The 25,140-nt window shown below is 65.7% G+C and overlaps 2 protein-coding genes across 2 annotated transcripts; one reads left to right on the top strand and one right to left on the bottom strand.

Annotated features, from left to right (window-relative positions):
• Nucleotides 1-10,480: 10,480 nt before the first annotated feature.
• NCAN (neurocan) lies at nucleotides 10,481-18,710 on the top strand. Its single transcript, XM_065652721.1, has 15 exons — nucleotides 10,481-10,553; nucleotides 11,433-11,834; nucleotides 12,458-12,632; nucleotides 12,709-12,836; nucleotides 13,284-13,594; nucleotides 13,936-14,550; nucleotides 14,659-14,857; nucleotides 14,942-16,039; nucleotides 16,584-16,700; nucleotides 16,914-17,027; nucleotides 17,179-17,337; nucleotides 17,437-17,519; nucleotides 17,602-17,746; nucleotides 18,273-18,455; nucleotides 18,562-18,710. Exons 1-15 carry the CDS (start codon nucleotides 10,481-10,483, stop codon nucleotides 18,708-18,710), a joined length of 3,951 nt encoding a protein of 1,316 aa, XP_065508793.1.
• Nucleotides 18,711-20,802: 2,092 nt separating this feature from the next.
• HAPLN4 (hyaluronan and proteoglycan link protein 4) lies at nucleotides 20,803-23,589 on the bottom strand. Its single transcript, XM_065652690.1, has 4 exons — nucleotides 23,472-23,589; nucleotides 22,790-23,152; nucleotides 21,773-22,075; nucleotides 20,803-21,140 (listed from the first exon to the last, which is right to left on the bottom strand). Exons 1-4 carry the CDS (start codon nucleotides 23,587-23,589, stop codon nucleotides 20,803-20,805), a joined length of 1,122 nt encoding a protein of 373 aa, XP_065508762.1.
• Nucleotides 23,590-25,140: the final 1,551 nt, after the last annotated feature.

The following is a 25,140-nucleotide window of genomic DNA, read 5'->3' as shown; positions in this document are numbered from 1 at the left end:
CTGGGCTCCGTCTTCCTCCTCCTCCCTCCCTGTCTGCCCCCCGCTGAGCTTCGCCTGAGAAATTGGGTCAAAAAACGCAGGAGCCTTAATTGCCCCTGGGCTCATCGCGCGTCGAGGACGGGTCTGTCATTTGTGCCACTGCTGCCCGTGTCACCTCCCTTTGCCTGCCAGCGCCATCCCCCTCCCTGCCCTAGTGACCCCCCAGCACTGGAGGGAACTTGGGGAGGAGCACTCCAGCCCCAAAGCTCTTCAGCCTCAGCATCTTCCTCGCTCTCGAGGAACAAGGCGGATGGGAAATGCAGCTGGTTCGCACCGGGAGCATCTTGGCGGTGGTGGCTCCCGGCTGCCATCCAGCCCAGCGCTCCGCCGCCCACCGGGGGGGCCCTTTGCAATTTTTCTCCAAAGGCTGGTGCCAAACCAGGCGTCGGCACCAATCCAGACCCCCCCGGCTCCCACCAGGAACCGGGTGCTGGTGCCTTTTGTGCGGCGGGTGCCGGCGTGTTGAGTTTTGCTGAGCAACCCCGGTTGGCACCGGGAGCTGCTTCCGAAGAAGAAGAAGAAGAGGGTGTTGTGCCCCTTCACCGTTAATTAATTACTTGTGGCGATTGATTTCCACTTCCGTGTAAAGGCTGGAGATTACCGGTGAATGCGGTGCAGGCACAGGGCCCTGCCTGTTCTCTGGGATGTGTCTCTGCCTTTATTCCCCTGCCTGCGCAGAGGGGCTGGGGGGTCCCAGGGGGGCTGGGAAGGGCAGGATTTGGCACATAATTAATGCTAAATAGCAATGTGGTGGCATCTCTGCTGCTCTGTGCAGGGTGGTGACGGGTGCGTCCCTCTGGAAGGGGATGGATACAAGGATATAATTATAATTATCTTACTATAGCCCTGATTTTAAACCACAAACCGACATTTCCTCCCAAAGGGGTGAGGGCACCAGGCTCGTGGCCTGTGGTGCCGGTGTCCTCCCCACCGGTGCCACCGCACGGGGGGCGCCGGAGCCGCGGGACATCGGCTGTGAGCAGGTGTGGGGGTAGGATGTGCCATTAATGAACTTGGCTCTGCTAACCAGAGATGCTGCTCGGGCAGTGCCTGGGGGGTAATTATCGCCCTGGCTAATGAACCAGCTCAGCATCCTGCTGGCTAATTATTGCCGGTGTCAGAGAGGGGCTGAGCGGGGTTGGTGTCCCCCTGCCCGCACCCATCCTGTGCCAGCTGCTCCCCCAAATTCACTCGCCGGAGTGCGGGGTTGGGTCCTGCTGCCCGCGGATGCTGCGCTGGTGGCATTGCCACCCAGGAGAGTCCCTGGAGGAGGGGACAGCACTGGGTCACAGCCTGAGTCCCCACTGGAGGGTGGGTGCTGGCAGGGCTGGGTGCTGCGGGAGGGTGACAGAGCGGGTCCGGCTGCCGGAAAGGGGAAGGAGGCAGTTGCCATGGAAACAGAAAATAAAATCAATGCATCCTGCTGGTGGGTTTGGAGGGAAGTTGGGCCTGGCCAGGGCAGGATCCCTGTGTCCCCGGAGGGGAGGATGCTGCAGCCCACAGCCCAGACCCTCCAGCACAGCCCCTGGGTCGGGGTGTCCTGCTCTGCTGCATCCCCAGCTTTGGACCAGCAGCTCAGCCAGGACAGGCACCAGCTGCCACCGAGCTGTCCGTCCATCCGTCCGTCCGTCCGCCCTCCCTGTCCCCGTGCCAGTGCCCCAAGCGCTGGCCCCAGCTGTGGTGGCAGAGGCCTCATTAATAAGCCGCTCTGCCGATGAATGTGGCAGCTCTCCTGGAACCAGCTTCATTAGCCACCGGCGGACCTGAGCAGAATAACAAGCGGCTCCGCGGGGTGCAGGACGGGGTCCCCCGCGCACCCCCAGGGATGCGGGGATGGGGACACACAGCCGCGCTCTGGCTGCGGGGACCTGTGGGGCCCCTTGTCATGCAGGGAGGGTCCCTGGCACCCCAGTCCCCTGGTGCTCAGCACCCCTGGGACGGCAGCAGCGACACTGCTCAGCACCCCGGTCACGGCACCTCGGCCCCGGCTGCCAAACTGGGCAGCACCAGCCTCACCACCCCCCAAACTGGCTCTGTTATTGGGGTGACGGGTGTGCTTTGCCACCTGCTCTCACAAGGCAAACTCCTCCATCCCCTTCAGGACACTGCAGTGTCCCCACGCCCGTCCCCACGCTGCAAGTTGGCTGCGTCACCTCTCTATTGTGGCTCTTGATGGGAGCGGGACCTGGCTGAGACCTATTAAACTCACGTCACATGTGGGTCCTGGCCCCACTGCTGTTCCCTGGGTGGCTGGGGTCAAGCCAGGGAGCCACGGGGACCCCCCAGCCACACGTGGGAGCCAGAGCCAGAGCCCCCCGGGTCTCCCAGTGGACAGCGGTGGGTCCCGGCCCTTTGCGGTGGGACCCCCTCTCCATCGCCATCACGCACCCCAGTCTCTGGCGGCCGCTTCTCCTCGTCCCTGTCACAACAAAGGAAAACATCTCTGGATGGAAACTGCAGGAGGGTCGTCACGGCAACACTGCTGCAGGATTTCACCAGAAACCCAGCGTTCCGCCTCAAAAAGACACTCGAGTCCCTGCTCACCCCAGCAGACACTGGTGCAAAACCAAATGGGGCCGGGGCTGAGTGAGTGGGACCGAGGGACGGAGTCACCTCAACCGGCGCCACCCTGGGGACTTGGCCTGTCCCTACTGGGGTCAGGGACATGGGGCACAGCGGGGACCTGGTGATGGTGGGTGCTGCCTCATGGGAGCAGCTCAGGATGGAGCCATCGGTGGTTTTGGGGTGATGCTGTGAGGATGGGCTGGTCATGGGGCTAGGGGTGCAGAAGGGTCCCCCAGGCTGGGCAAGGATGGGGACATGGGGATATCCCTCCATGCTAGGTGGAGCTGGCTCTCCCACCCGGTGGAGGGATGGGCAAAGTGGGATGTCGGGGCTCCAGGCTGGACCGGGGGCATGGGGACCCCATGAAGTCACATCCCAGCTGAAGGGACCAGCCACTGTGACACTGGGGTGCCAAACTGGTGCTGGCAGAGGAGCTGGTCCCCACTGCCGTCCTGCCACGGTCCCTGGGCGCGGAGCAGCTGCCGGTGCAGGGAGGCGGCGGGGGGAGAGGTGTCTATTAAATCCCCATCCATAAGCTGCACTGTCTGGTGTCTGTTATGACATTTATCTCCACTCGAGAGAAGAGCTCCGATAACTCACTGCCGGCACCTTCCTCAGCAAGACAAACGGCCGGCAGCAGATCGGCCACGCTGCCCGTGCCGGAGCCCTGTGTCCCCCCGCGAGGAGGATGGGGGGATGCCCGGGGTCTCTCCACTCCCCCCTGCTCTGAACCCATGGGGAGGTTGGAGTCCCCAAGCGGCTCTGGCTCGGTTTGCCCCACAGATCTGTCGTGGGTTTGGGTCAAGGCTGGTGAAGCTTCGTCACCGTGGCCAGTGCTCGTTAGCCAAGGGTGGCCTGTGGGAGGTGGGTGCTTAGGGGGACCCCCCTCCTGCTGCCGGGCGTGGGAAGGAGCCGAGGGCCTGGATGAACCATCTGATCCCTGACCCGTGCACAATACGTCGTGCAGATCAGGCACCGCTGGATGGAGCTGAGGAAGATGAGGAGCGGGAGGAAGGGTTTGGGCTGCTGTGGGGAGCATGGCAGCAGCAGGTGGATGCAATGCGGGTCTTGCTGTGGGCACGGGACCTGGCAGTGGGAGCATCTTCACCCCAAAGGATGCCCAGGCCCTTGCACGAGAGGGGTGAGTGTTTCGGAGCAGGTCCTGCCTCCGCCAGGAGCCGTGCTCACCCGTGCATGGAAACGCTGCAGCACCCTCCTTCCATCAACCCCTCCCAGCACCTATGGGTGCGCTTTCCAAAGCAGGACAGCGGGATGGAGACCCATAGGGTGGCAGCACCAGTTGCTTGGATCCGCTCGGAGTGGGAAGTAGCCAGGACATCGGGGTGCCGGCAAATCCCCTGGGACCTTCTCCCCAGTCCTGCTTGGCAAACACCACGGGGACATTAACCCCTGTTGCTGTCCCCCCATGCTCAGGCACCTCCGTGGGGACGGGAACGCCAGCTGCAGCCACATAAAGAAGGGGAACAGAAGAGCTCTGTGCGCCGGCAACGCCGGGGTTGTGCCGGGGGGGTTCACAAAAGGCAGGAAACGCCACGAAAACGTCGGGCACAATGGAATCGGAAATGAGAACTTTGCTCTCGGGTTTCCGCGGACTCATCGTATGGCGAAAATGAGAGAGGGGGGGGAATCTTTTGTCACCGGTTGTTGCCAAGTCGTGGGAGACAGGGTGACATCTCTCTCTGGGAAGGTGACCCCCCCTGCCGCCTAAACCCCCTCCCTGAGTGCTCAGTGATGGTTTTCCCCCCATGTCAGGGTTCATTTCTCATATCGCAGCTCCCTGGAGTGTCTCACCCATTTTGGGGTGTTGTTTGGGCTTTTTCAAGCCTTCATCCATCCTCAGCAACTTCCAGCCCCCCCGCACCCCTGTACGGCCCCGCATGGGGGGCATGTGGGGGGGCTGGAATTTGCTGCTAGATGCAGCCTGTATGGCTTGAAAGGGATTTTGGGGTGCAGAGGGGCTGAAAGATGCTTGGAGACACCCCAACATCCCACTGGGTGCCAGGGCAGCGATGCCGAGGGGTGCAGCGCATGCAGGAGGGGACGACACGATGGGTCCCACTTTGGCTTGGGCAGGGGGCTGCGGAAGGGCTGAAAGATGCTCCCCGCTTTTGGACACCCCCTGCCAGAGCAGGGAAAGAGAGAGGGGACCCCCAGTGACTTGGGGGGGGGCTACAGAGGGGATGGAGGGTGCCCTCTCTTTTGGGAGACGCTGCTTGGGTGCAGCCGGCTCTTAGTGCAGGGATGCGGGGGGGTGCGGTACATGCGGATGGAGGGGGGCACGCCGGGCCCCTCAGCCACCCGATGGGGATGCGGAGGGGTTGGAAAGGACCCCCCCTATCACAGGGACGAATCCCCCCCCCACCAATTCCAGGGACCCAACCCCGGCGGCTGGGGGTGCGGTGCCTGCGGCTGCCCCACTCCATGGGGAGGGGGCGGCCCCACAAGGGGGGGCGGCTCTGGTTTTGGGGCGGGGGGGGCGGCGGCGCATGCGCGGCCGCCCCTCGCCCTGCGCCGGGCAGCGCGGCGGGGCGCGGAGCGGGCGCGGGTTCGCCGCCGCTGCGGGCAGGTGCGGGCGGCACCGGCGGCACCGGGCGGGGGGGCAGCGCCTGCCGCCAGCCGCGATTGGCCCGGCCCGGCCCGGCTCGGCCCCCTCCCGGGGAGGCCCGGCCCGCTGCCCCCCTCCCGCGCCCCGCTTTTAAGCTCCCCGGTGCCGGCGGGGTGCTCGGCTCCACCGGCGGCGATGAGCCCCTGCGCGCCGTGAGAACGGCCCCAGGTACGTGCGGCACCGGCTCCGGTACCGGCATCGGCATCAGCACCAGCTCCGCTATCAGCACCCGTACCGGCATCAGCACCGGTACCGGCATCGGCGCCGGTACCGGCTCCGCCCGCGCCGCGCCCCCGCTGCGGTGCCCGGTACCGGCGGGAGCGCACGGAGGTGGGGACGGGGACGGTGGCACCGCTACGGCAGGAGCGGGACGGATCTCGGCTGGGGGACACGGTGGTGACAACGGGGCTGTCAGGGCTGGGGAACGCGGTGGTGACAACGGGGCTGAGGGATGCGGGAGCTGGGGGGGTGGACAATGGGGTCGGGGCTGGGGGACACGGTGGGGACCGGGGTGGGCAGGGATGAGGGGCGCTGGTCCTGGGGTTGGGGAGATGCTGTGACTGAGGGTTGGGGACACTGAGGGGACTGGCGCTGTCAGGGGCAGGGATGCTGGGGTCGGGGCTGGGGACACTGGGACGGGTGGACAATTGAGCTGGCCCACTGAGGTTATGGGGACATCAGGACATGAGGGACACTGGGGACAGAAGAGCAGAGGGACACTGTGGGGATCAGGGCTCTCAGGGCTGGGGACACCGGGACTGGGGCTGAGAGATGTTGGGGAACTGGTACAGGGACAGTCTGGGGGACACTGTCACTGGGGCCAGTGGGACAGGCAGGGCTGCGGGACGCTGGCAGGGCAGGGAGGGAGCCGGGAAGTTTTGCATCCCAGCTGTGGCATCCCCGGGGTGCTACTGGGGTGCAGGCAGTGCTGGCAGCACAGGGGGGCTCAGCACCACGGGCAGGATGAACCCCAGCCCGCGTGTCCCAGCGTGGGGACGTTGGTGAGGCTGGGCTGGATGGATGGACGGCTGCTGAGATGGACGGATGGGGGTGCGGGTACTGGTGAGGGGTTTGTAGCTGTTTGGGGGGCTCCTGGCTCCCACGCACCAGCGTGGGGGCTCGGCAAACCCGGCGCTGTGCCAGGCCTGCCGGCCCGGTGTTGTGCCCAATTCCGGTGCTTGGCACCGGTGTTGCTTTCGGAGTCACCGGCGTGCGGCTGAGCCATCCGCAGGGATGGGGCTGGGGGTTTGTCACGATGCTGCACCAGCTTTGGGGCTCCCGTGGTGCTTTCAGCTTCCCGGGGAGAGACAGAAAGTGGGGGAAAAGAAGAATAATAATTTTAAAAAAATTACAAAGAAGAGCAAATTCTAAAATAAAGGCTGCAGACTGTCTGCCTAATAAAAATCGCACCCAGCAAAGGGCCCATATTGGACGGGATCACAGTTTTCCGAGGTGCTAATTTATTCTTGCGGGCTGGGGGGGAGCGGGAAGCATCACGTTGCCTGTGAGATGTGACGGCAGCGAGGTTTGCAGAATTCCTTTGTTGTGGGCAGAGAGGAGGGGACGCGGAGCCAGCCCCGTCACCGGGCTCCCGCCGTGGCCGCGCAGCCCCAGGGGGGCCCTCGGTGGACACCCCCTCCCCATTGGGGTGGCGGGGGCATCGTGGTGCTGGGAGGGAGGTGGGTGCTGCAGGGGGGGCTCCGCTGGGGTTGGGTGCAGGGGGGTGCAGGATCAGGCCCGCGGTGGGGGGGACACGCTGGGTGGATGGGCTGCGTGTGCTCTGGGGGAGCAGAGTGACCCGTGGGGACAGCAGAGGTCACAGGGTCTGCGCCTTGGCTGGGGGGCAGCTGGGGGCACCTCCAGGGCTGGGGCATCCCCAGGGTGGCCGTACACCTGTCCACTGCAGCCGGGCTGCCTGGCTGGGTGGGCAGTGCCCCCCCTCCCACTCATCCCAAACCCGTGTTCCCCACACTGTCCCAAATGTCCCTCTGCTCCATGGGGACCCCAGGGTGCGCAGCCGCACCTGTCCCACCCCACGGCTCGGGGGAAGTTGGGGTGACAGGAGACCCCAAAACTGGCGGGGCCGTCCCAGCGCCCAATGACCTGGGAGGAATTAAGCTCTGTTTCAGCTGGAGCTAATCACCAGCCCCGGCTTTGCATATTCATGAGGCAGATGAATTATTCATGAGGTGACAGCTAGTGACAGATGTGACAATGTTCGCCTGGCTTGGGCGGGGGGTGCAGCTCCTCACCGGTGTTATTTTAAATTTCTCTCGTCTGCCATTCCCCCGGCTGGGGCTGGGCTCTTTGGGGGACGGGGACACGCTCCTTGTCCCCAGGGGCGTCCAGCCGCGTGGCACCAGGGACATGGCTGTGCTCTGAGCCCGTGGCATCGCCCTGACTGCAGAGAGAGACCCCCCGCCCTGTGAAATTCAGCCCCTCAGGCTCATGGCAGCATGGTTGACGATGGCTCCTCGCGCCACCCTCCTCGCCTTGCTGTCACCGCTGGGGACAGCATGGTGATGTCCCCTGGCTGAGCCCACAGCCCCCTTCCATGGGGACCCTGGCGGGATCCTGCTCCAGAGGGATGGGGCTGGTGCTGCTCCCCCCTTGGCACAGGGGCTGGTGGTGCTGGTGGGAGCCGGGATGTGGCTGGGGCTGGTCCTGGTGGCACCACGGGGTCGGGGACATGGCTGTGCCAGCTCCAGGCTGCCAGAGCTGGAGTGTGGGTCAGTGGATCACAAGGAGGTGGGAGGGACACGGTCTCAATAATTAATGAGGTGCCCAGGCTGGGGGGACACTGCCTGGGCTTCATCAGCACCGTGGCGTGGCGTGGGTGTCCTCGCGTTGGGGACACCGCGTGTGGTGGCACCGGTGCAGATGGAGGCAGCTGTGCCGCTCGCCCTGACCTTGGGATAAAGTTTTTGCTGGCTCGGTGTGGGGCCAGGCTGGGTGACAGGGACAGCTGGGGGACAGCCAGGAGTCTGCTGAGGGGCTGGGGGGACCTTCTTTGTCCCCACAGCAGGAGCTGCGGTGCCACTGGGGACATGGTCCCCACGTGCTTTGAGGTCTGGGGTGCCAGCTGGCTGTCCCCAAGGGAGCCGCAGGCTGGGGCTGTGTGTCCTGTCCCCGGGCGGGGGGGGAGCCCAGGACCCCCCTGCCCGTGGTCCTGTGTCCCCAGTGAGCAGCGGGTGCTGCTGGTGGGTCCGGCCCTTCCCGCCGCGGCACCGTCCCTGCTGCGAAAGCAAAACCTGCAGAAATGCTGATGTCGGGGAAGGTGACAGCCGTAGCCAGAGCCACGCAGCCCTGCAGCCCCCGGCACCCACTCCCTGGGTGCTGCCAGCCTGGGGTGTCCCAGGTGGGGTTGGGGACCACGGTCCCATCAGTCCGTTCATCCATCTGTCCATCCATCCGTCCTGGCATGGCGTACACCCGGTTCTGCAGCCGGCTAGGGTAGTTGGTTGCAAATCCAAAGAGCAACTTTTTCCATTTAACATTTAAATAAACCCCGGGCTGTTTACCCAGCGGCACTGCCCGGCGTTTGCTCGCTGAGGACCCGTCTGTAGAACCGTGGCGCTGGGTAAACAGCCCAGAGCTCCCAGGAGAATTTATTTATCCGCTGGCACGTTCATGCAGCTCGTCGGGGTTTCTCAGGTCCCTTCGGCTCCTGCTCCATCCCACCCACTGTGGCCCTGGGCCAGGACCCCCCAGTTTGGGCATTTGTGGCTGGGAATGGGGCTGCCCTGCTGGGAGCTGGGGCCGTGGGCCGGTGAGGAGGAGGACGGAGAAGGGGAAGGTCTCAGGGATGCTGTGGAAAAATGTCGGGGAGCGAGACCTGGTCACTCTTGTCCCACGTGGGAAATTGTCTTGTTTGCTCCTTGATGGGCAAAGCTGCCTGGAAGCTGCAGGAGAGAGTGTTGAGGGATGTGAGAGAGAAAATGGGTGAAAAGACCGAAAAAAAAGGGACTATGAGTGATATGAAGCTCTGGCATGTGTATGAGTGCAGCCCAGGGTACCTTCCTTCCCCAGTGCTGAGTGTCTTGGGCGTCACCCCCATCCCGCACCCACCATCCCCATCCCACACCCCAGTGCTGATGGTTTGTGCTGGGAGAGCTCCCGACACCCCAGAAAATCATAACTAACATTTTGACGGGGAGGACCTGGAACCTGTCCAGCCCACCCATACTGAGCCATTTATTTTTTTCCCCCCATAGTGGGAAAACAGGGAAAATTTGTGGGATTTCCTTCCTGGAGCATCTCAGAGTGGGGAAGAAGATGCTGTTGAGCTGTGGGTGCCATGGAGCAGCCCTGGGGCTGCTCGGGGGTTGTTCCTCTCCCCGGGGACATTTCTGGGTGAAGGTGCCATGAGCTGCTGCCCCATCCCCGCTCCACACCCCTGGAATTTCCCTCCGGAGCTGGGATCAGGTCATCTCCTCATCCTTTATCTGCAGGGGGGTTTGGAGACAGAAAGCCCCATGGAGCTGCTGTGGGAGGGAAGGGGCTGCAAACGCTTTCTTCTTTAGAAGAGAGAAGATAAAACCCAGTTTTGCACCCCCAAAAAGGCCCTTTTCCAGCACTGAGCACGGGGAGTCTCCTTTTTTTCCTCATCATTTTGCTGTTTCTTTCTATTTTCGTCCCATAAAAGCAGAAGGGACAGAATGAGAAATCAAGGGCTGGAAAATGGAGCATCAGGGATGCGGGAACCTGTGGGCTGAGCTGAAGCCTCAGCTGTGGGCAGCTGGGACAGGAGTGCTGGTGTCCCCCCAGAATCTGGGTGCTCCCCAGCTCCCTGTCCTGGCCAGGAGACTGAATGGGCATGGTGGGTGTCAGTGGTGGGTATGGTGGGTGCTGGTGGTGGATGTGGGGGGAGCTGGCGATGGTTGCGCCTGTGCTGGACAGTTGGACAATCTGTGACTTCTCTCTGAGCCCAGAGATCAGGGCAGTGGTGGAGTCACCATCCCTGGAGGGGTTGAACAGACGCGGAGATGAGGTTCTCAGGGACATGGGGTAGTGCCGGAGGTGGGTAATGGTTGGACTCCATGAGCTCGAGGGGCTTTTCCAACCAAAACTCAATGGGTGGCACCGCGTCCTCCATCCCGACCCCACACCGAGGGTGACATCAAAGTCCCTCGGGGCTGATGGCATTTTGGGGCTAATCCTGCTCTTCCCATGGTGATTTATGGCCCGAGGGTGTCACCGGGAGCAGGAAGCAGCGATGTCCCACCCCCCTGCTCCTGTTGCAGGTCAAGGATGGTCCATGTGATGGGGGATGCCGGCTGCTGGCTCCTGCTCGGGCTCTCCCTCCTCCCCATCGCCGTCCTGGGTAAGTGCCGCCGGCGCTAATTAGTCCATAACAGTAAACAGCAGCAAATAATGAACTATATCAGCCGTAATAAATAGTCAGGGGGAATAATAACCAGCTGCCCCGCCCCCCATCCCTCCCTGCCCTGGGCTGCGGGGGATTAGTGAGGGAGAAGCCCCCCAGGCGACCGTGGACATCCCCCCCCTGTGCTGGAATCCCCGCTGACCGTTAATCTTTAATCCCACTGGCCCCCTCCCCACCATGGAGCTGAGCCCCCCAGGGATTTGCCGTGTCCCTGAGTGAGAGAGCCCCTGTCCCCCCCATCCCTGGGGGTGGGGACATTGTGCTATCCTGCTGCACGGGGGGGGGTTGCGTGTCCAAAGGGCTTGGGGTGCGATGCAGGGGGGGACACGGTGCCAGGTGGGGATTAGTGGCCGTCCCCAGAGTTCCTGAGAGTTGGGGGATTTGCGGAGCTGGGGGCTGGGACAGGATTAGTGCGGGAGGAGGAAGAGAAGGTCACAATCGCTGTCCCAGTGTGGGGCTGGCTTTCCCGCTGGTGTCACTGGTGTTGGATGGGACTGAGGCATTGGCCAAGGGTCCAGCTCTGCGGGTGCGGAGCGGGGTTCTGGTGTCCCCATGGGTGCAGAGCAGCGACTGCAGCCCGGCAGCATCCTGGGGGGAACAGGGACTCCAGGGTTTCAGCCCTGGTGAGGCAGATTTAACTGGTAAAGTCACTCTCCAGCCACTGGCTGGGGAAGCTGCACATCGTCCTGCTTCATAGTCTTCCTTGGGGGGGCTCAGGGGTGCTCTGTCCAGAGCCCCCAAACCTCTGCAATGCCCCCAGCCGTGCAGAAGCTCCCGCCGCCCATCCCCGTGGTATCTGGGCGCCTCTCCCCGCAGGCTCCCAGGACGATGGGAAGGTGATCCACATCAACCGAGTGCAGCACCGGCCCGTGCGCGTGGGGCTGGGGGAGCCCGTGGCCCTCCCCTGCCTCTTCCTGCTCCAGCCCTCCGCCTCGCTGGGGCCCAACGAGCCCCCCGACCCTCCCCGCGTCAAATGGAGCAAAGTGCGCTCGGCCACCGGCCAGAGGGAGGACGTCCCCATCCTGGTGGCCAAGGACAACGTGGTGAAGGTGGTGAAAGCCTACGAGGGGCGGGTGTCGCTGCCCGGTTACCCCCGCGACCGCGCCAATGCCACGCTGCTGCTGCGCAGCGCCCGCGCCAGCGACGGCGGGCTGTACCGCTGCGAGGTGGTGGCCGGCATCGACGATGAGCAGGACCTGCTGCCGCTGGAGGTGACGGGTGAGCCGGGTGGGGTGGCACGGCTGAGAGAGCTGCGGGGGTGTTGCGGGTACGGCGGGGAGGAGGCAGAAGTGCCCTTTGGGGGTGTGCGTCTTGTCCAAGCTCTGCACCCTGTGCAAGGTGTGCACCCCATGTATCTTGTGCAGCCTGTGCAAGGTGTGCACCCCGTGTATCTTGTGCAGCCTGTGCAAGGTGTGCACCCCGTGTATCTTGTGCAGCCTGTGCAAGGTGTGCACCCCGTGTATCTTGTGCAGCCTGTGCAAGGTGTGCACCCCATGCACCTTGTGCAGCCTGTACAAGCCATGTGAGCTGTGTACCCCGTGCGCCTTGTGCACCCCGTGCAAACTGCACACCCCATGCAAGCCATGCACCCCATGTACTTCTCGCACTCTCTGCACCCTGTGCACCTCATGCACTCCATGCACCCCATATATCTTGTGCGCCCTATACAAGCTGTGCAAGCTGTGCACCCAAGGCGAGCCGTGCACCCCATGCAGGCTGCACACCCCACGTACTTCATGCACCCCATGCAAGCCCTGCACTCCCTAGGCCCCGTGCAAGCCCTGCACCTTCTGCAAGCTGTGCAACCCCTGTGCCAGCTGTGCCATCTGCTGCCCTTCCAGGCGTTGTCTTCCACTACCGCCCGGCGGGCGAGCGCTATGCCCTGACCTTCCCCGCTGCCCGCCGCGCCTGCCTGGACAACTCCGCCGTCATCGCTTCACCCCAGCACCTCCAGGCTGCCTTTGAGGACGGCTATGACAACTGCGATGCTGGCTGGCTAGCCGACCAGACCGTGCGGTGGGTGTGCGGCGTGGGCTGCCGGCCAGGCACGGCTCAGCACGGTGCTGAGAGCCCCCCGTGCCCCTCTCCGCAGGTACCCCATCACGCTCTCCCGGCCCGGCTGCTATGGAGACCGCAACAGCCTCCCCGGCATCCGCAGCTACGGCCGGAGGGAGCCCGGGGAACCGTACGACGTTTACTGCTACGCCCGGGAGCTGCGAGGCAAGCGGTGCCGCGATGGCTGGGTGCGCGCCGGGCCGGGTGGGTGGGCGCGGGGGACATCGGGTGGGCGCAGGGGACATCGGGTGAGTGCAGGGGACATCGGGTGGGTGCCAGGGGACATCGAGTAGGTGCCAGGGGACGTCGCTCCAGGGAGGTGGCAGTGGCTGGGAGCGCGGGCAGCTCCACTCACACCAAGAAAGAGCCTGAGGTGCTGGAGCGAGTTGAGAGAAGGGAACGGAGCTGGGGAAGGGGCTGGAGCACAAGTGTGATGGGAGCGGCTGAGGGAGCTGGGGGTTCAGCTGGAGAACAGGAGCTGAGGGGAGACCTTCTGATCTCTGACCTGCCTGAAAGGAGCTTGGAGCCGGGGGGGGTCGGGCTCTGCCCCCCAGGAACAAGCGCCAGGACCGTCACAGCTTTCCATCCCCAACGGGCTCTGCTGTCTTGCAGGGACGGTGTTCTATGCCACGGTGCCGGGACGGTTCACCTGGCAGGGGGCCCGGCGGCACTGCCGGAGCCGGGGGGCTTCGTTAGCCACCACGGGGCAGCTCTACCTGGCGTGGCGTGATGGCCTGGACCAGTGTGACCCGGGCTGGCTGGCCGACGGCAGCGTCCGCTACCCCATCAGGCTCCCGCGCAGGAAATGCGGCGGCGAAGCCTCCGGCGTCAGGACCCTCTACCAGTTCCCCAACCGCACCGGTTTCCCCTCTGCTGCCTCCAAATTCGACGCCTACTGCTACAAAGGTAAGGGACTGGCTGTGGTGCCAGCACCGTGTCCTGCCACAGATCTCCCACCAGCCCCTGGCCCTTATTCCCTTGGGAATCGGTGGGCACGGCCAGGAAAATTGCTGCGGATGAATATTTAATTGGGGAATTAATGAGATAAATGAGGACAGGCTGTGTTGGGAGGGGGCCCAGCTCCGTGCGTCACCCCGGCACAGTGCGAGCCTGGGGGATACGGTGCTGGGTACCGAGCCCCAAGAGGGAATGTGGGTCCCCATTTGTGCCCCGGGTCCCTGTCCTGTCCCTTGGTCCCACGGCCGCCAGCACGGCTGATGCTCGTGGTGTCACCGCAGTGCACGTGGCCATGGGGCAGCAGGAGCCGCAGGAGCTGGTGCCACCCGCACCCGACCCACTGGGCAGTGACAACGTGCTGGTGGAGCACGGCGAGGACCCAGGCACGTCGGGGGACACCCAGCGCGACCGCTCCGGCCTCCTGCCGCAGCCGGGGCTCACGGGGCCGGGCGAGGATGGGGATGAGCAGCTGCGGCCGGCGAGCATCAGCCCCACGGCACAGCGTGGTGACCTCCCCGGGACTGCGCCGTCGCAGGCGCCGGTGGCTGGTGGCACGTCCCCGGCCCCCGCCACGGGCTCCTCGCCAGCGTGGCCCCGCGAGGATGAAGCTCTCAACGCGGTGGACCAGGTGCCGCTGAGCTCCTGGTGGGATCCATCCAGCGCCAGCCCAGTGCCAACGGGGCGAGAAGATTCTGACCCCAAGGAGCCCCCAGCGGTGCCGCAGTCCCAAAGCCCAGCCCAGGAGCACGTCACCGCCTCGGCGGGGCTGGGGACAGTCCCTGGCATGGCAGCAGGGACCCCCAGCACCCCTTTGGCCAGCACCCGCACCCCGAGGCGCAGCAGCTACCCCGGGCTGAACGGACGCTACTTCCAGCTGCAGCGGCAGAGCCGGGACCCCGCGGTGACAGCTGGGGACACCTCGGTGGCTGAGGACCCCACAGTGGCAGCTGGGGAGCCCATGGTGACTGGGGACCCCACGGTGGCAGCTGGGGACCCCATGGTGACTGGGGACCCCACGGTAGCAGCTGAGGACCCCACAGTGATGACTGGGGACCCCATAGTGGCTGAGGACCTGCTGGGGACAGTCACCCAGGCCCCTGTCCTGGCGCTGGAGGTGACAGGGGCTGCGGCCAACGCGGTGGAGACGTGGAGCATCCCCGGCACCGAGACCCCCCCGCTGGGGGGAACCCACCTGCCCTCCAACACGGTGGAGGAGGAGATTGGCCTCGGTAAGTGATGCCCAAAAGCGGCTTGGGGGGCTCTGGGGGGGCTGCGCTGGCTTGGGGACCCCTCGACTGTGCCCTCTCTTGCAGAGCTGATGACACCGGCCACTGCCCCGGTGTCCCCCTCGCTACAGAAGGATTCACCGCGGTGGAGCCCCCGCACAGCCCCCGGCCATCCCAGGGGGCCCCCACGGACACCCCCTCTGCTGTCCCCATCCCCGCCTGCCTCCGCGCCTCTCGGCCACCGGGACGTCACCACAGCCGGGGCTCAGCCCCGCGTCCCCAGCGCCCGCGGGGACTCCCCCCAGCCACCCACCGATGCCATTGAGGACTTCTCCGGGGACACCCCCTCCCAGGAGGACGGTGGCTCCGTCCCTGCGCGGCCCCCCCTTCCCCCAGCCCCGCTGGTGGCCGAGGGCCCCGAGATGTCCCCGCAGCCGCGTGGGGACGGGGGTGACAGCAGCGGGGCCCCGGGCGATGGCTCGCTGGAGAGGCAGAGGAAAGCGGTGACATTCTTCCACCCACCTGTCCCCTCCGTGGGGCTCCCCCCCACCCCCAGCCCCACTGAGGCAGCTGCTCCCCAGCCCCAGGGGGGGCTGAACCCCACGGCCCCCCATCAGCCCGGCCACCAGCAGCTGCCTGGGGACGGGGGTGCCGGGAAGGGTTCAGCCTTGTCCCCCCCAGCACAGGACATCCCCTCGCCTTCGCCTCCCCCCATGGCCACTGAGGTGACCCCCCAGGCTGTCACCGAGCAGCCGGTGGAGATGCTGGAGCCAGCGGCTGAGGAGGGGTCCGCAGGCTTCGCCCCCGCGGCCCCACAGCCCCCCAGCCGCGCTGCGCCGGAGCTGGGGGGAGCAGAACATCTCCCGGCCCCCACCAGCCCTCCGCGTGTCCCCAGCCATGCACCAACAGCCCCCGGGGATGAGGATGATGATGCCTCTGGGGAGACGAAGGCAGGGGAGCCCCCCACATCCCCCAGCTCAGCCACCCGCAGCCCCTGGCCGTCACCCACTGCCCCCCACCCATGGGTGCCGGAGACCCCCGAGTCCCCGAGCGCAGGGCCACTCTTCGAGCCCTCCATGGTGGCAGAGCTGGGGGGGCCGGGGGGGTCCCCGCTGCTGGATATGGACAGCGGGAGCGGCGAGGAGCTGCTGGCGTGGGGGGGCCCCGAGAACGGCAGCCGGCACGGTGAGCGCGGTGCGGGGGGTCGGGGTCCTGGGGGCACCCAGAGCTGGTGGGTGCAGGGGGACAGGGCTATGGGGCAGGGGGGACACTGGGGACAGGGCTGGGGGGCAGGAGGACTTGGAGGTTGACCCCTCCAGGCAGGCACAGCATGGGGCTGGTTTTAAGGTGGAGGGTTTTTTTGGGGGGGGTCTGTCATTTTCCCCAAATTTCCTCCCTGGGGAATTGCTGGCAGCTCCGATGGGCTGGGAGCGGGACCTGGGATTTTCAAAGGGAGGCGAAAGATTAATGTGCGCTGGGAAAGTGTCTTTTAAAATATTAAATATTTGCAGTTGCTAATAATGTTAATAGCTGGAGAGGCGGCTGCTGGCGGGGGGGGGCATATGGCAACAAATATATTTAATGTGAGAGCCCTGGCTGGGGGAAAAGGCCTCACGGTTAACATGCGGCAGCACCGGGGCAGGGCCAGGCGCTGGGTCCTGGTGGGGATGGGGGTGGGTGGCCCCTGTCCCCCCGCAACCCCATCTCAGGGCTCCCGTCCCCCCCGCAGTCCCCGCTGACCCCTGCCAGACCAACCCCTGCCTGCACGGCGGGACCTCCCGCGCCAACGGCACCGTCTGCGGCTGCAGCTGCGTCCCGGGCTTCACCGGGGAGAACTGTGAGATCGGTGAGCGGCCGGAGCCCCCCCCGTGCCGGGACACCCCCTGTGCCAGGGCAGGATCGGGCCCTGCAGCATCCCCACCCCCAGCATGGACGGAATGGGGCTGTGGGTCTAAATCTCGCTCCGTCCCCCCATCCTTGGTCATTGTGGTGGGCTGGGGGGTGGTGGTGGTGGCGGGGGGTCCCCACGCCCCCGCAGCTCCCGGCGTGTCCCCCGCAGACATCGACGACTGTCTGTCCAGCCCCTGCCAGAACGGCGGCACCTGCATCGACGAGGTCAACGCCTTCGTGTGCCTCTGCCTGCCCAGCTACGGCGGCAGCCGCTGCGAGAAAGGTGGGGAGCGCAGACCCCCGACGTCCCCCCCTCCCCGCCTGAGACCCCCGTGGGGACACCGCCCAGCTGCTGTCCCTTTGGGGACAAGCTGGGGAGGGGACACAGGAGCTGCGGGCGCTGGGGACCCCTCAGCGTCCCCACATCCCCACAGACACCGAGGGCTGCGACCACAACTGGCACAAGTTCCAAGGTCACTGTTACCGCTACTTTGCCCGCCGGCGCTCCTGGGAGGACGCGGAGCGGGATTGCCGCCGCCGCGCCGGCCACCTCACCAGCATCCACTCGCCGGAGGAGCACGGCTTCATCAACGGTGCGGGGGCGACACCCCGTCCCCCCAGCTCCCCAAGCATCGGCACCCTTGGGTGCTCCTCACCTTCACCGTGCGAGCCGTGGGTGCTTCTCTCCGTAGGTTTTGGGCATGAAAACACCTGGATTGGGCTCAATGACCGGATCGTGGAGCAGGATTTCCAGTGGACTGACAACACCGGCTTGGTGAGAGCCTTGGGGGTGCAGCGGGGGGCTCGGGCTGTGTGTGGGGGGGCACAGGGGGTCTCACCTCCTCGTGTCCCACCAGCAATACGAGAACTGGCGGGAGAACCAACCCGACAACTTCTTTGCGGGCGGCGAGGACTGCGTGGTGCTGGTGTCCCACGAGATCGGCAAGTGGAACGACGTGCCCTGCAACTACAACCTGCCCTACATCTGCAAGAAAGGCACAGGTACCACCTGCCCTGGTGTCCCCATCCCACAGCCCCCGGGACCCCCATCCTGCATCCCCCAGCATCCCTCTCCCACAGCTCCCAGCATCTCCATCCCCATCCCTCATCCTCAGGCACCTCCTCATCCTCAGGAGCCCTCTCCCAGCCCCTCATCCCGCAAATCTCCAGCAGCTGTCCTTAATCTCCATTTTTCCCTTTTTTTGGTCCCACAGTCAATTCTTCCCTCTCCACTTTAATTTGTTTAATTTGCCACCATTAAAACTATTAAGTTCTCATTCCTTATCCTGAAAGTTAGATTAACCTCCAGCTGCTCGTTGCACGCAGCCCTCACCCGCCGCCTGCATCTTAACGATGCGCTCGCCCCGATAAGGCCATTAATTAACGAAGTAAATCCTGGGGAACACAACACCGGTGGAGGAGCCCCTTGTAAAGCCAACCACCACCGCTCCTCTGGCATTGGCAGGGTGTCCCCTTGTCCCCTCCCAGTGCTGGACGGGGGGTGACAGGGGTTTGTCCCCCTCCCCAGTGCTGTGCGGGCCCCCCCCGGAGGTAGCGAACGCTTTCGTGGTGGGGAAGAAGAAGGAGAAGTACAGCATCCACTCCAGCGTGCGCTACCAGTGCCACGAGGGCTTCACCCAGCGCCACGTCCCCACCATCAAGTGCCACGTCACCGGCAAGTGGGACCGGCCCAAAATCCTCTGCACAAAACGTTAGTGGGAACGGGGGGGTTGCGGGAAGGGGGGGAGTCAAGGCTTCATCTAAGGGGCCACGGTCCCTGACCCCCCTCCGGGTCCCCTCCCTTGCCCCCCCGTTAGCCAGGCGGTCGCACCGAGGGCGGCGTCACCATCGTCACCGTCACAGCCACCCCCACGGTCACCACCACCACCACCAACCCCGCAAGGAGCGGCGAAAACACCGCCCGCACCTGCGCCTGCACGGCATGGACGAGGGCCACTACTTCTAGAGCCGGGGGACGAGGAAGCACAAGGGTCCCCGACGGGATGCGGTGACATTTCCCACCCCTTTCCCACCCCGCCCCCCCCTTCTCTTTTATAACCCCCCTTTGGCTTTCGCCCCGTAGGGAATAGGATCCGGCGGGGGCGGCTGCGTGTGCGTCCCCAGCCCTCCCCGCATGCCCCACGCTCAGCCCCCCCGTCCCGGGGTCGAGCCCCCCAACCCCACACAGGGACTCCCCATCCCTGCGCGAGGGCTGTTCCCGGGCTCGGCTCTGGCCCCCTCCCCAAATTTGGGGGTGAATCTGCCAGCCCCCCTCATCTCCCACCTCGGCCGGCGTGTCTCGCTGGCCCGGGGTGACTCTGGTTTTTTAGCAGCCTCCTCCATCCCCCTGCCCCAGTGTCCTTGCAGTCGGCACAGGGACCCTGCCTGGCATGGGTGGGGGACGATGCCACCAGGGCCGGTGTCCCCCTCTGCCGCCCGGTTTTGGGTTGGTTTATTTTTTCCCCCTTCCCGTTCGTTGTCGGGTCCCCGTCGGAGTTGGCGTGTGTGTGTGTGTGTGCGTACGGCGCTTTCTGATCTCTGCTGTTTGCGACGTGACCGCCGTGTCCCGAACCCCCTCCCCGACCCCCCCCCCCCACCTCCCCGTGCCATTTCTGACTCTGCCTTTCTGTACTGCTGGACATTTTAATAAATTTTTTTAACAGTTGAGCAGCCCTGACCCTGTGCTTTCCTGGGGGCAGGGGGATACGGGGAGCCTGGGGACAGTCCCTTGGCTGGGGACCACTGTCCGTCAGCCTGTGACAGCCACCATCTGGGGCTCTGCTGGCACCCGTGGTCCCCACAGCCACCTCCCAGTGGTGTCACATCCCAGCAGCCGTTTATTATCACCAGTAAAGGTGATGGATGGACTGTGCTCAGCTGCGCTGGGTGCAGAGGAAGCCCTGACCCCCCTTTGGCATGGGGAACCCCGGGGTCCCCAACCATATCCTGCTGTCCCCGCGCTGGTTCCCGGTTGCTGCCAGCACCAAGGTGGTTCTGCTGATGCTGCAGCCCTGGATCTGGTCCCGATAACCCCATGGGGATGCTGCAGCTGGGATGCTCCAAATGTGCCCAGCTCCAGGCACAGGGACCCCAAGGCTTGGAATGGGGGGACACAGAAGAGCTGCAGGGGGGGCAGCCCACAGCGCAGGGCAGCTGAGGGTCCCCTTGCACCCAAAATGCCCCTCAAGGGTGGCACCAGTGAAGGAGACACGAGAGCCCAGCTCAGCTCTCAAAAAGCAGCCGAAGCTTTTATTTCATCTACGTCCAGCGAGTGCCAGGGCTGCACGAAGCCTCGAGCCGGTGCTCAGCCGAGGGGGGAGCGCAGGGGACGGTGCCCCCTCAGCACCTCCCTGCTCCCAGCACCGGCTGCTTCTGCACGAAGCCAAGCGCCGAGGAGCTGCCGCAGCCCCGGGATCACGGCACGAGGCCAACCGGCTCACCCGGCACCTGTGGGGTGGCCGGTGGCAAATGGGTACATGCGGGTGCTGGAGGGGCTGCGGGTGCCCCCCTGGCTGCCCATGTTGCACAAAGCCAAGCCCAATGCCCCCAGTCCTTGCCCAGCACCAAGGTGGGGTTTTGGGGACAAAGGGGGAGCCTGTGGCAGGTCCCATGATGCCAGTTGCTTGTGGCATCTCCCGGGGGGGTTCAGTACCACGTGTGGCCCCAGGGACAGCGCGGAACTGGGGACCCTGGACAGGAGGGTGAGGACACAGGAGGCTCAAGCCAGCTTTGCTTTGGGGGGGCTGTTAGCACATGCAATAGGCTGGTCGATAAGCAATAACAGCAACGAGCTGGGGAGCCAGCCCTGGACCCGAGTGTGGGCTCCCAGCCAGGCTACTGAGGTCCTTCCCTTCCCGCTGCCTCAGTTTCCCCAAGCGGCACCGGGCTTTGCCCGCAGCCCACGCCGGCATCGCGTGGGCACCTCTCCCAGTCCAACACAGGGGCTGCCCGCAGCTCCCCACGCTGCCGCATCCCCAAAGGCAGCGACACCGGGGAACCCCACACATGGGGGGGGAATCCCCAGCCAAATCTGGGGCTGCTCCCGGCGTGGGGGAGCCTCACACCCGATTGGCGTTCCCCCCACCCAGCGCCTTCTCCGGAGTAGCCTCACCAGCTTTTTTAAAGCAATAAACCCCAAAAAGCTTGTACTTCTTGTCGGGGAAGCCCAGGTTGCGCACGCCGGGCTCGCGGCCCCCGCAGCGGGCGCGGGGGTTGACGATGGGGTAGCGGATGCTGCCGTCCTCCAGCCAGCCGGCCTCGCAGCGGTCCAGCAGCTGGATCTTCCAGGCGGCGTAGAGCTGCCCCACCTTGGCCACGGCCGCCCCGTTGTTCTTGCAGGCTTGCACCGCCTCGGCGTAGCTCAGCTTGCGGTACGTCTTCAAGAAGTAGACTTTGCCTTTGGGGGGGACACAAAGCGAGGGTGATCGGGGACCCGGCTGCAGCATCCTGCATCCCGCACGGCACCGGTACCCAGCGGGTGGGATGGGGCAGAGACTGGGCTGAGCGGTGCAAACCCCACAGATCTCCCCACCTCTACATTTTTGGGGGGTGCTGGAGGAGGCAACTGGGTGGGCTCTGAGGAGCCACCGCAGTGGCGCGGGCAGATTTATGGGGGCTGCACGGTGGTGATGGCTCCTCGTGGTGATTATACCCGCTATTTATCCTGCCTGCCACCATTAAATAAACATCGGCAGAGCCCCCCCGCGCCGCCCTGCCAGCCAGGAGGAATTTACAGAGCCCAGGAGCCCTCCCCGGCTCCCATCTGTCTTGCGTGGCCCCGGCCTCATCCATCACCCGGGCCCTTCGCTGCTGCAATTACCTCCTGCCCAGGGAGGATGGGTCTTGCTAAAACCGGGTCATGAAGCCAGATCCTGGTCCCCAGCACCGAATCCCCTCTTGATGTGTCCAGGGGAGGCACAAAGAGCCGTGTCCTGCTCTTCCCAGACCACTGTGGGAAACCCCCCGCACCCCTCCCAGCCAAAACGGGGAGCGGCGTGCTCCGTGCCTCAGTTTCCCCCAAGCTGTTACCGTTGAGGTTGGAGGTGAAGCAGAAGGCGTCGTAGTGCTCGCTCTCCTTGTGCCGGTAGCCGTAGTTGCGGACCCCCACGGGGGTGTCCTTGCGGCCGCACTCCTCGCGCGGGTGGGAGATGGGGTACTGCACCGAGCCGTCCTGCAGCCAGCCCGCGTTGCACCAGTCCATCCCCTCCAGCCAGGCCTGGTGCAGCTGGTCGTGCGAGGCCAGGATGCCATCCTGCTCCAGGCACGCCTGCTGCGCCTCGTGGAAGTTCAGGGTGTAGCGACCCAGGCGGGGGTGGTAGGGGAAGATCACACCTGGGGTAGGATGGAGAGGAAGGTTGGGGTGTGCGGGGGGGTCTCCCCCAGCTTATTTTGCAGCTGCACCCAACAAATGGGGTCGGTGAGTAGGGGAACGAGGGCAGGTGCAGAGCACAGTGGAGATGAGCTGCTGTCAGCTCTGCTCCAGGAGTTTGGGTGCTCCAGGCTTTGCTCAGGAACCGCAAAGTCCCCCCACCCTGTGACTGTGGGGACCCCTGCGGCACCCCCAGGTGCTGCTGCTCTGGGACATGGGGACATTGGCGGTGCCCGCATGGGGCTCTCAGCGAGCACTGGTGTCCCCAGAGCGAGCCTGTCCCAGTGCTGCTGTGCCCCCCGAGCCCCCCAAAAAAGGGTTCCCCCCTTTTCCCCCTTTCCCAGCATGGCCAGCCGCAGCAGCCCATCCCGGTGCGTTTGGAGCCGCGTGTGGCACCAGCGCTGCTGCTGCGTCCCGGTCCCCCCCGGTGCTTTACGAGGCCGTCCCGCTATCTATCTCCAGCGTTTATTAGCTGCCAGCCCGTAAACCTGGAGCAACAATAAAAGCCAATAACAGCGGCAATAAACCACGGCACACGCCAGGAAAAACAACTGGCCGTAAAAATGGGACCAAGCCCAACTCAGGGACGTGGCACCGGGAACCACATCCTGGCCATCCCGCATGGGACACGGGGACACCCAGGGTCGTTCCCTGTCCCCATCCTTCCGCGTCGCTACCTTCAAGGTCCAGCTTGACCATGCCGGTGTCGTCCTCCAGCTCATTGGTGACCTCACACTCGTAGCGGCCGTAGTCTTGCAGGGTGACGTTGCGGATGATGAGCGAGGCGTCGCCGACGCCGTCCTCCTGCAGCGCCGTGCGGCCACGGTAGCTGCCGAACGCCCGCCGCGCCTTCCCCAGCGCCACGAACACGTCCACGAAGGCCATCGGCTCCGTCACCTTGGTCCACTTGAGACGGATCTCGGCCGGGTCGTGGGTGGACACGTCGTAGTGGTAGCGGCAGGGCAGGATGATGGTGCCGCCGCGGTGCGTCACCACCTTCCCCGGGGCGGTTTGCACCACCACGGCCCCGCTGTCACCCTCTGCAAGGGACATGAAGCTCACGGGGGTCCCTGTCCTCTGCCTCCAGCCCAGGCAAAGCTGGCACGTGGGCGGGATGCGCAGCAGGGACAAAGCAGGCTGGGGAGACCACTTTTGGGAGGAATTTCCTTCTTTTGGGGCTTTGCAAACCCCTAGGAGGGTTGGGCAGCTCCTGGCTAGGGCAGGGGGGACACAATGGATGCCCCAAAGACACTAATCATGCATTAGTAGATGTTAAACCCAACAGCCCTATGGCTGTGGGACATCCCGTCCCAGGGATCCAGCTCAGGCCCCCCCTCACGGACCCCCGTCCCCACTCACCCATGACATGCACCACTTTCTTCCGTCCCCGGGAGCTGAGCAGCGCATCAGCGGTGAGGACAGAGATGAGGAGCAGCAGAGCTGCCGAGCCGGCGGCCCAGGGGCCTTGGGGATGCATCTGAGGGGACAGCAGAGACACTCATTGCCCCCCACACCGAGCAGCCCCCACCCGCTGGGACCCCCCGGCCAGCGCTGAACTTGGCTTCACCCGCTCGGTTACAGCCGGGATGAATATTTCATGGCAGCCGCGCCGGATCTCGTGAGTTATTTATGGCAGCGCTGGCACATCTGGAAACTGAACTGATGGTGCGGGAGGGGGCTGTGCCTGCTGGAGCCCCCCGGGTCTGTCCCCTCTTCCCTGGGGACATCCAAGAGAAACGTGGTCCAGAGCCCCCCAGCTCCCTGGGGAGCTGTGACCCCCCCGCTGCGGGCTGGGGCTGAGCCCCGTGTTCTCGGGGGTGCCCCGGATCCCGGGCCGGGCAGACCGGGTGTGTGCGCCCCCCGCAGCGGGAATGAGCCCCCCGTGGGGCTGGGGAAGGGGAACCGGGGCTCGGCTGTGGGGCGGGGGGAGCGGGGCAGCCCCCGCGGGGATCCCGGTGCCCGGTCGGAGGGTGGGAAGCCCCCCCGGGGGTCCCGGTGCCCGGCTGGGGGGAAGGGGAGCAGGGCAGCCCCCCCCGGGTGTCCCGGTAACCGGTGCTGGGAAAGAGAAGCGGGGCAGCATCCCCGCGGGTCCCGGTGCCCGGTTGGAGGGCGGGAAGCCCCCGCGAGGGTCCCGGTTGCCGGTGGTGGGGCTGGGGGAGCACTGCAGCCCGCCCCCGGGTGTCCCGGTGCCCGGTCGGAGGGCGGGAAGCCCCCGCCAGGAGTCCCGGTACCCGCTCGGGGCAGGGAGCGCGGGGCCGCCCCGGTTGCCCCCGCCGGCAGCGCCGGGGCCGGTGCGGTGTTGCAGTGCGGGACACTGCGGCGGCAGCCCCGGGGCTGCGGGACGCCGGTGCCCGGGAACGGGCAGCGCAGCGCGGGGAGGGGGGAACCGGCCCGGCCACCACCGTCCCCCCTCCCGCCCCGCCGAGAGCGGCCCCCGCCCGGGCTGCCGGTACCGGGGGTCCCGTCCGGGCTCCCCTTGGCCGCACCGCAGCGAGCGGAGCCGCCGCCGCATCGCTCCGCACTCACCGTGTCTCCGCGGGCGCCGGTACCGGCCGGCGGGGTGGAGCGGGGGGGCCCGGCCGCAGGAGCGCTCCCGGCGCCGCCGGTGCTGCCGGTGCGGCTCCGCGCAGGGGGCGGCACCGAGAGCTCGGCCCGGCCCTGCCCCGGCTCCCGGCGCTGCGCAGGGCCGCCGGTTTGCCAAGGTCACCGGCCCGCCCGGTACCGGCCCCCGGTACCCCCGGTACCCCCGGTACCCGCGGTGCCCCCGGCCCGGGCTGCGGGCGGGGAACGCACGGGGTAAAAGGAGTTTTGTCCGGTAAACCCCCCTGCCAGCCCCGAGCCACCACCAGCACCCCTACACCCATGTGCAGCCCCACCCGTGTGCACCCCAATCTGTGGGCCCACGCAGGGCCACCCCTGCCCCCGCCACCCTGCCTGTCCCAGGCAGCAGGAGCCCCCGCAGCCCCCACACCCCGCTGGGTGTTGGGGGGGCCGCTGTGTGGGGCTTCATCCCCTGGCATGGGGTGAC

Source organism: Caloenas nicobarica, chromosome 27, assembly GCF_036013445.1.
Source record: "Caloenas nicobarica isolate bCalNic1 chromosome 27, bCalNic1.hap1, whole genome shotgun sequence".
In the NCBI taxonomy this organism is placed as follows: domain Eukaryota; kingdom Metazoa; phylum Chordata; class Aves; order Columbiformes; family Columbidae; genus Caloenas; species Caloenas nicobarica.
This window is presented reverse-complemented; position numbering and strand designations above follow the sequence as displayed.

Coding starts and splice junctions, on each gene's coding strand:
- NCAN (XM_065652721.1), top strand. CDS start 10,481: ATGGTCCATGTGATGGGGGATGCCGGCTGCTGGCTCCTGCTCGGGCTC. Junction 14,551..14,658: donor TGACAGCTGGGGACACCTCG/GTGGCTGAGGAC, acceptor GTAGCAGCTGAG/GACCCCACAGTGATGACTGG. Junction 17,747..18,272: donor CATCTGCAAGAAAGGCACAG/GTACCACCTGCC, acceptor CCCCCTCCCCAG/TGCTGTGCGGGCCCCCCCCG.
- HAPLN4 (XM_065652690.1), bottom strand. CDS start 23,589: ATGCATCCCCAAGGCCCCTGGGCCGCCGGCTCGGCAGCTCTGCTGCTC. Junction 23,153..23,471: donor GAAAGTGGTGCATGTCATGG/GTGAGTGGGGAC, acceptor TGTCCCTTGCAG/AGGGTGACAGCGGGGCCGTG. Junction 21,141..21,772: donor CTTCACCTCCAACCTCAACG/GTAACAGCTTGG, acceptor TCCCCCCCAAAG/GCAAAGTCTACTTCTTGAAG.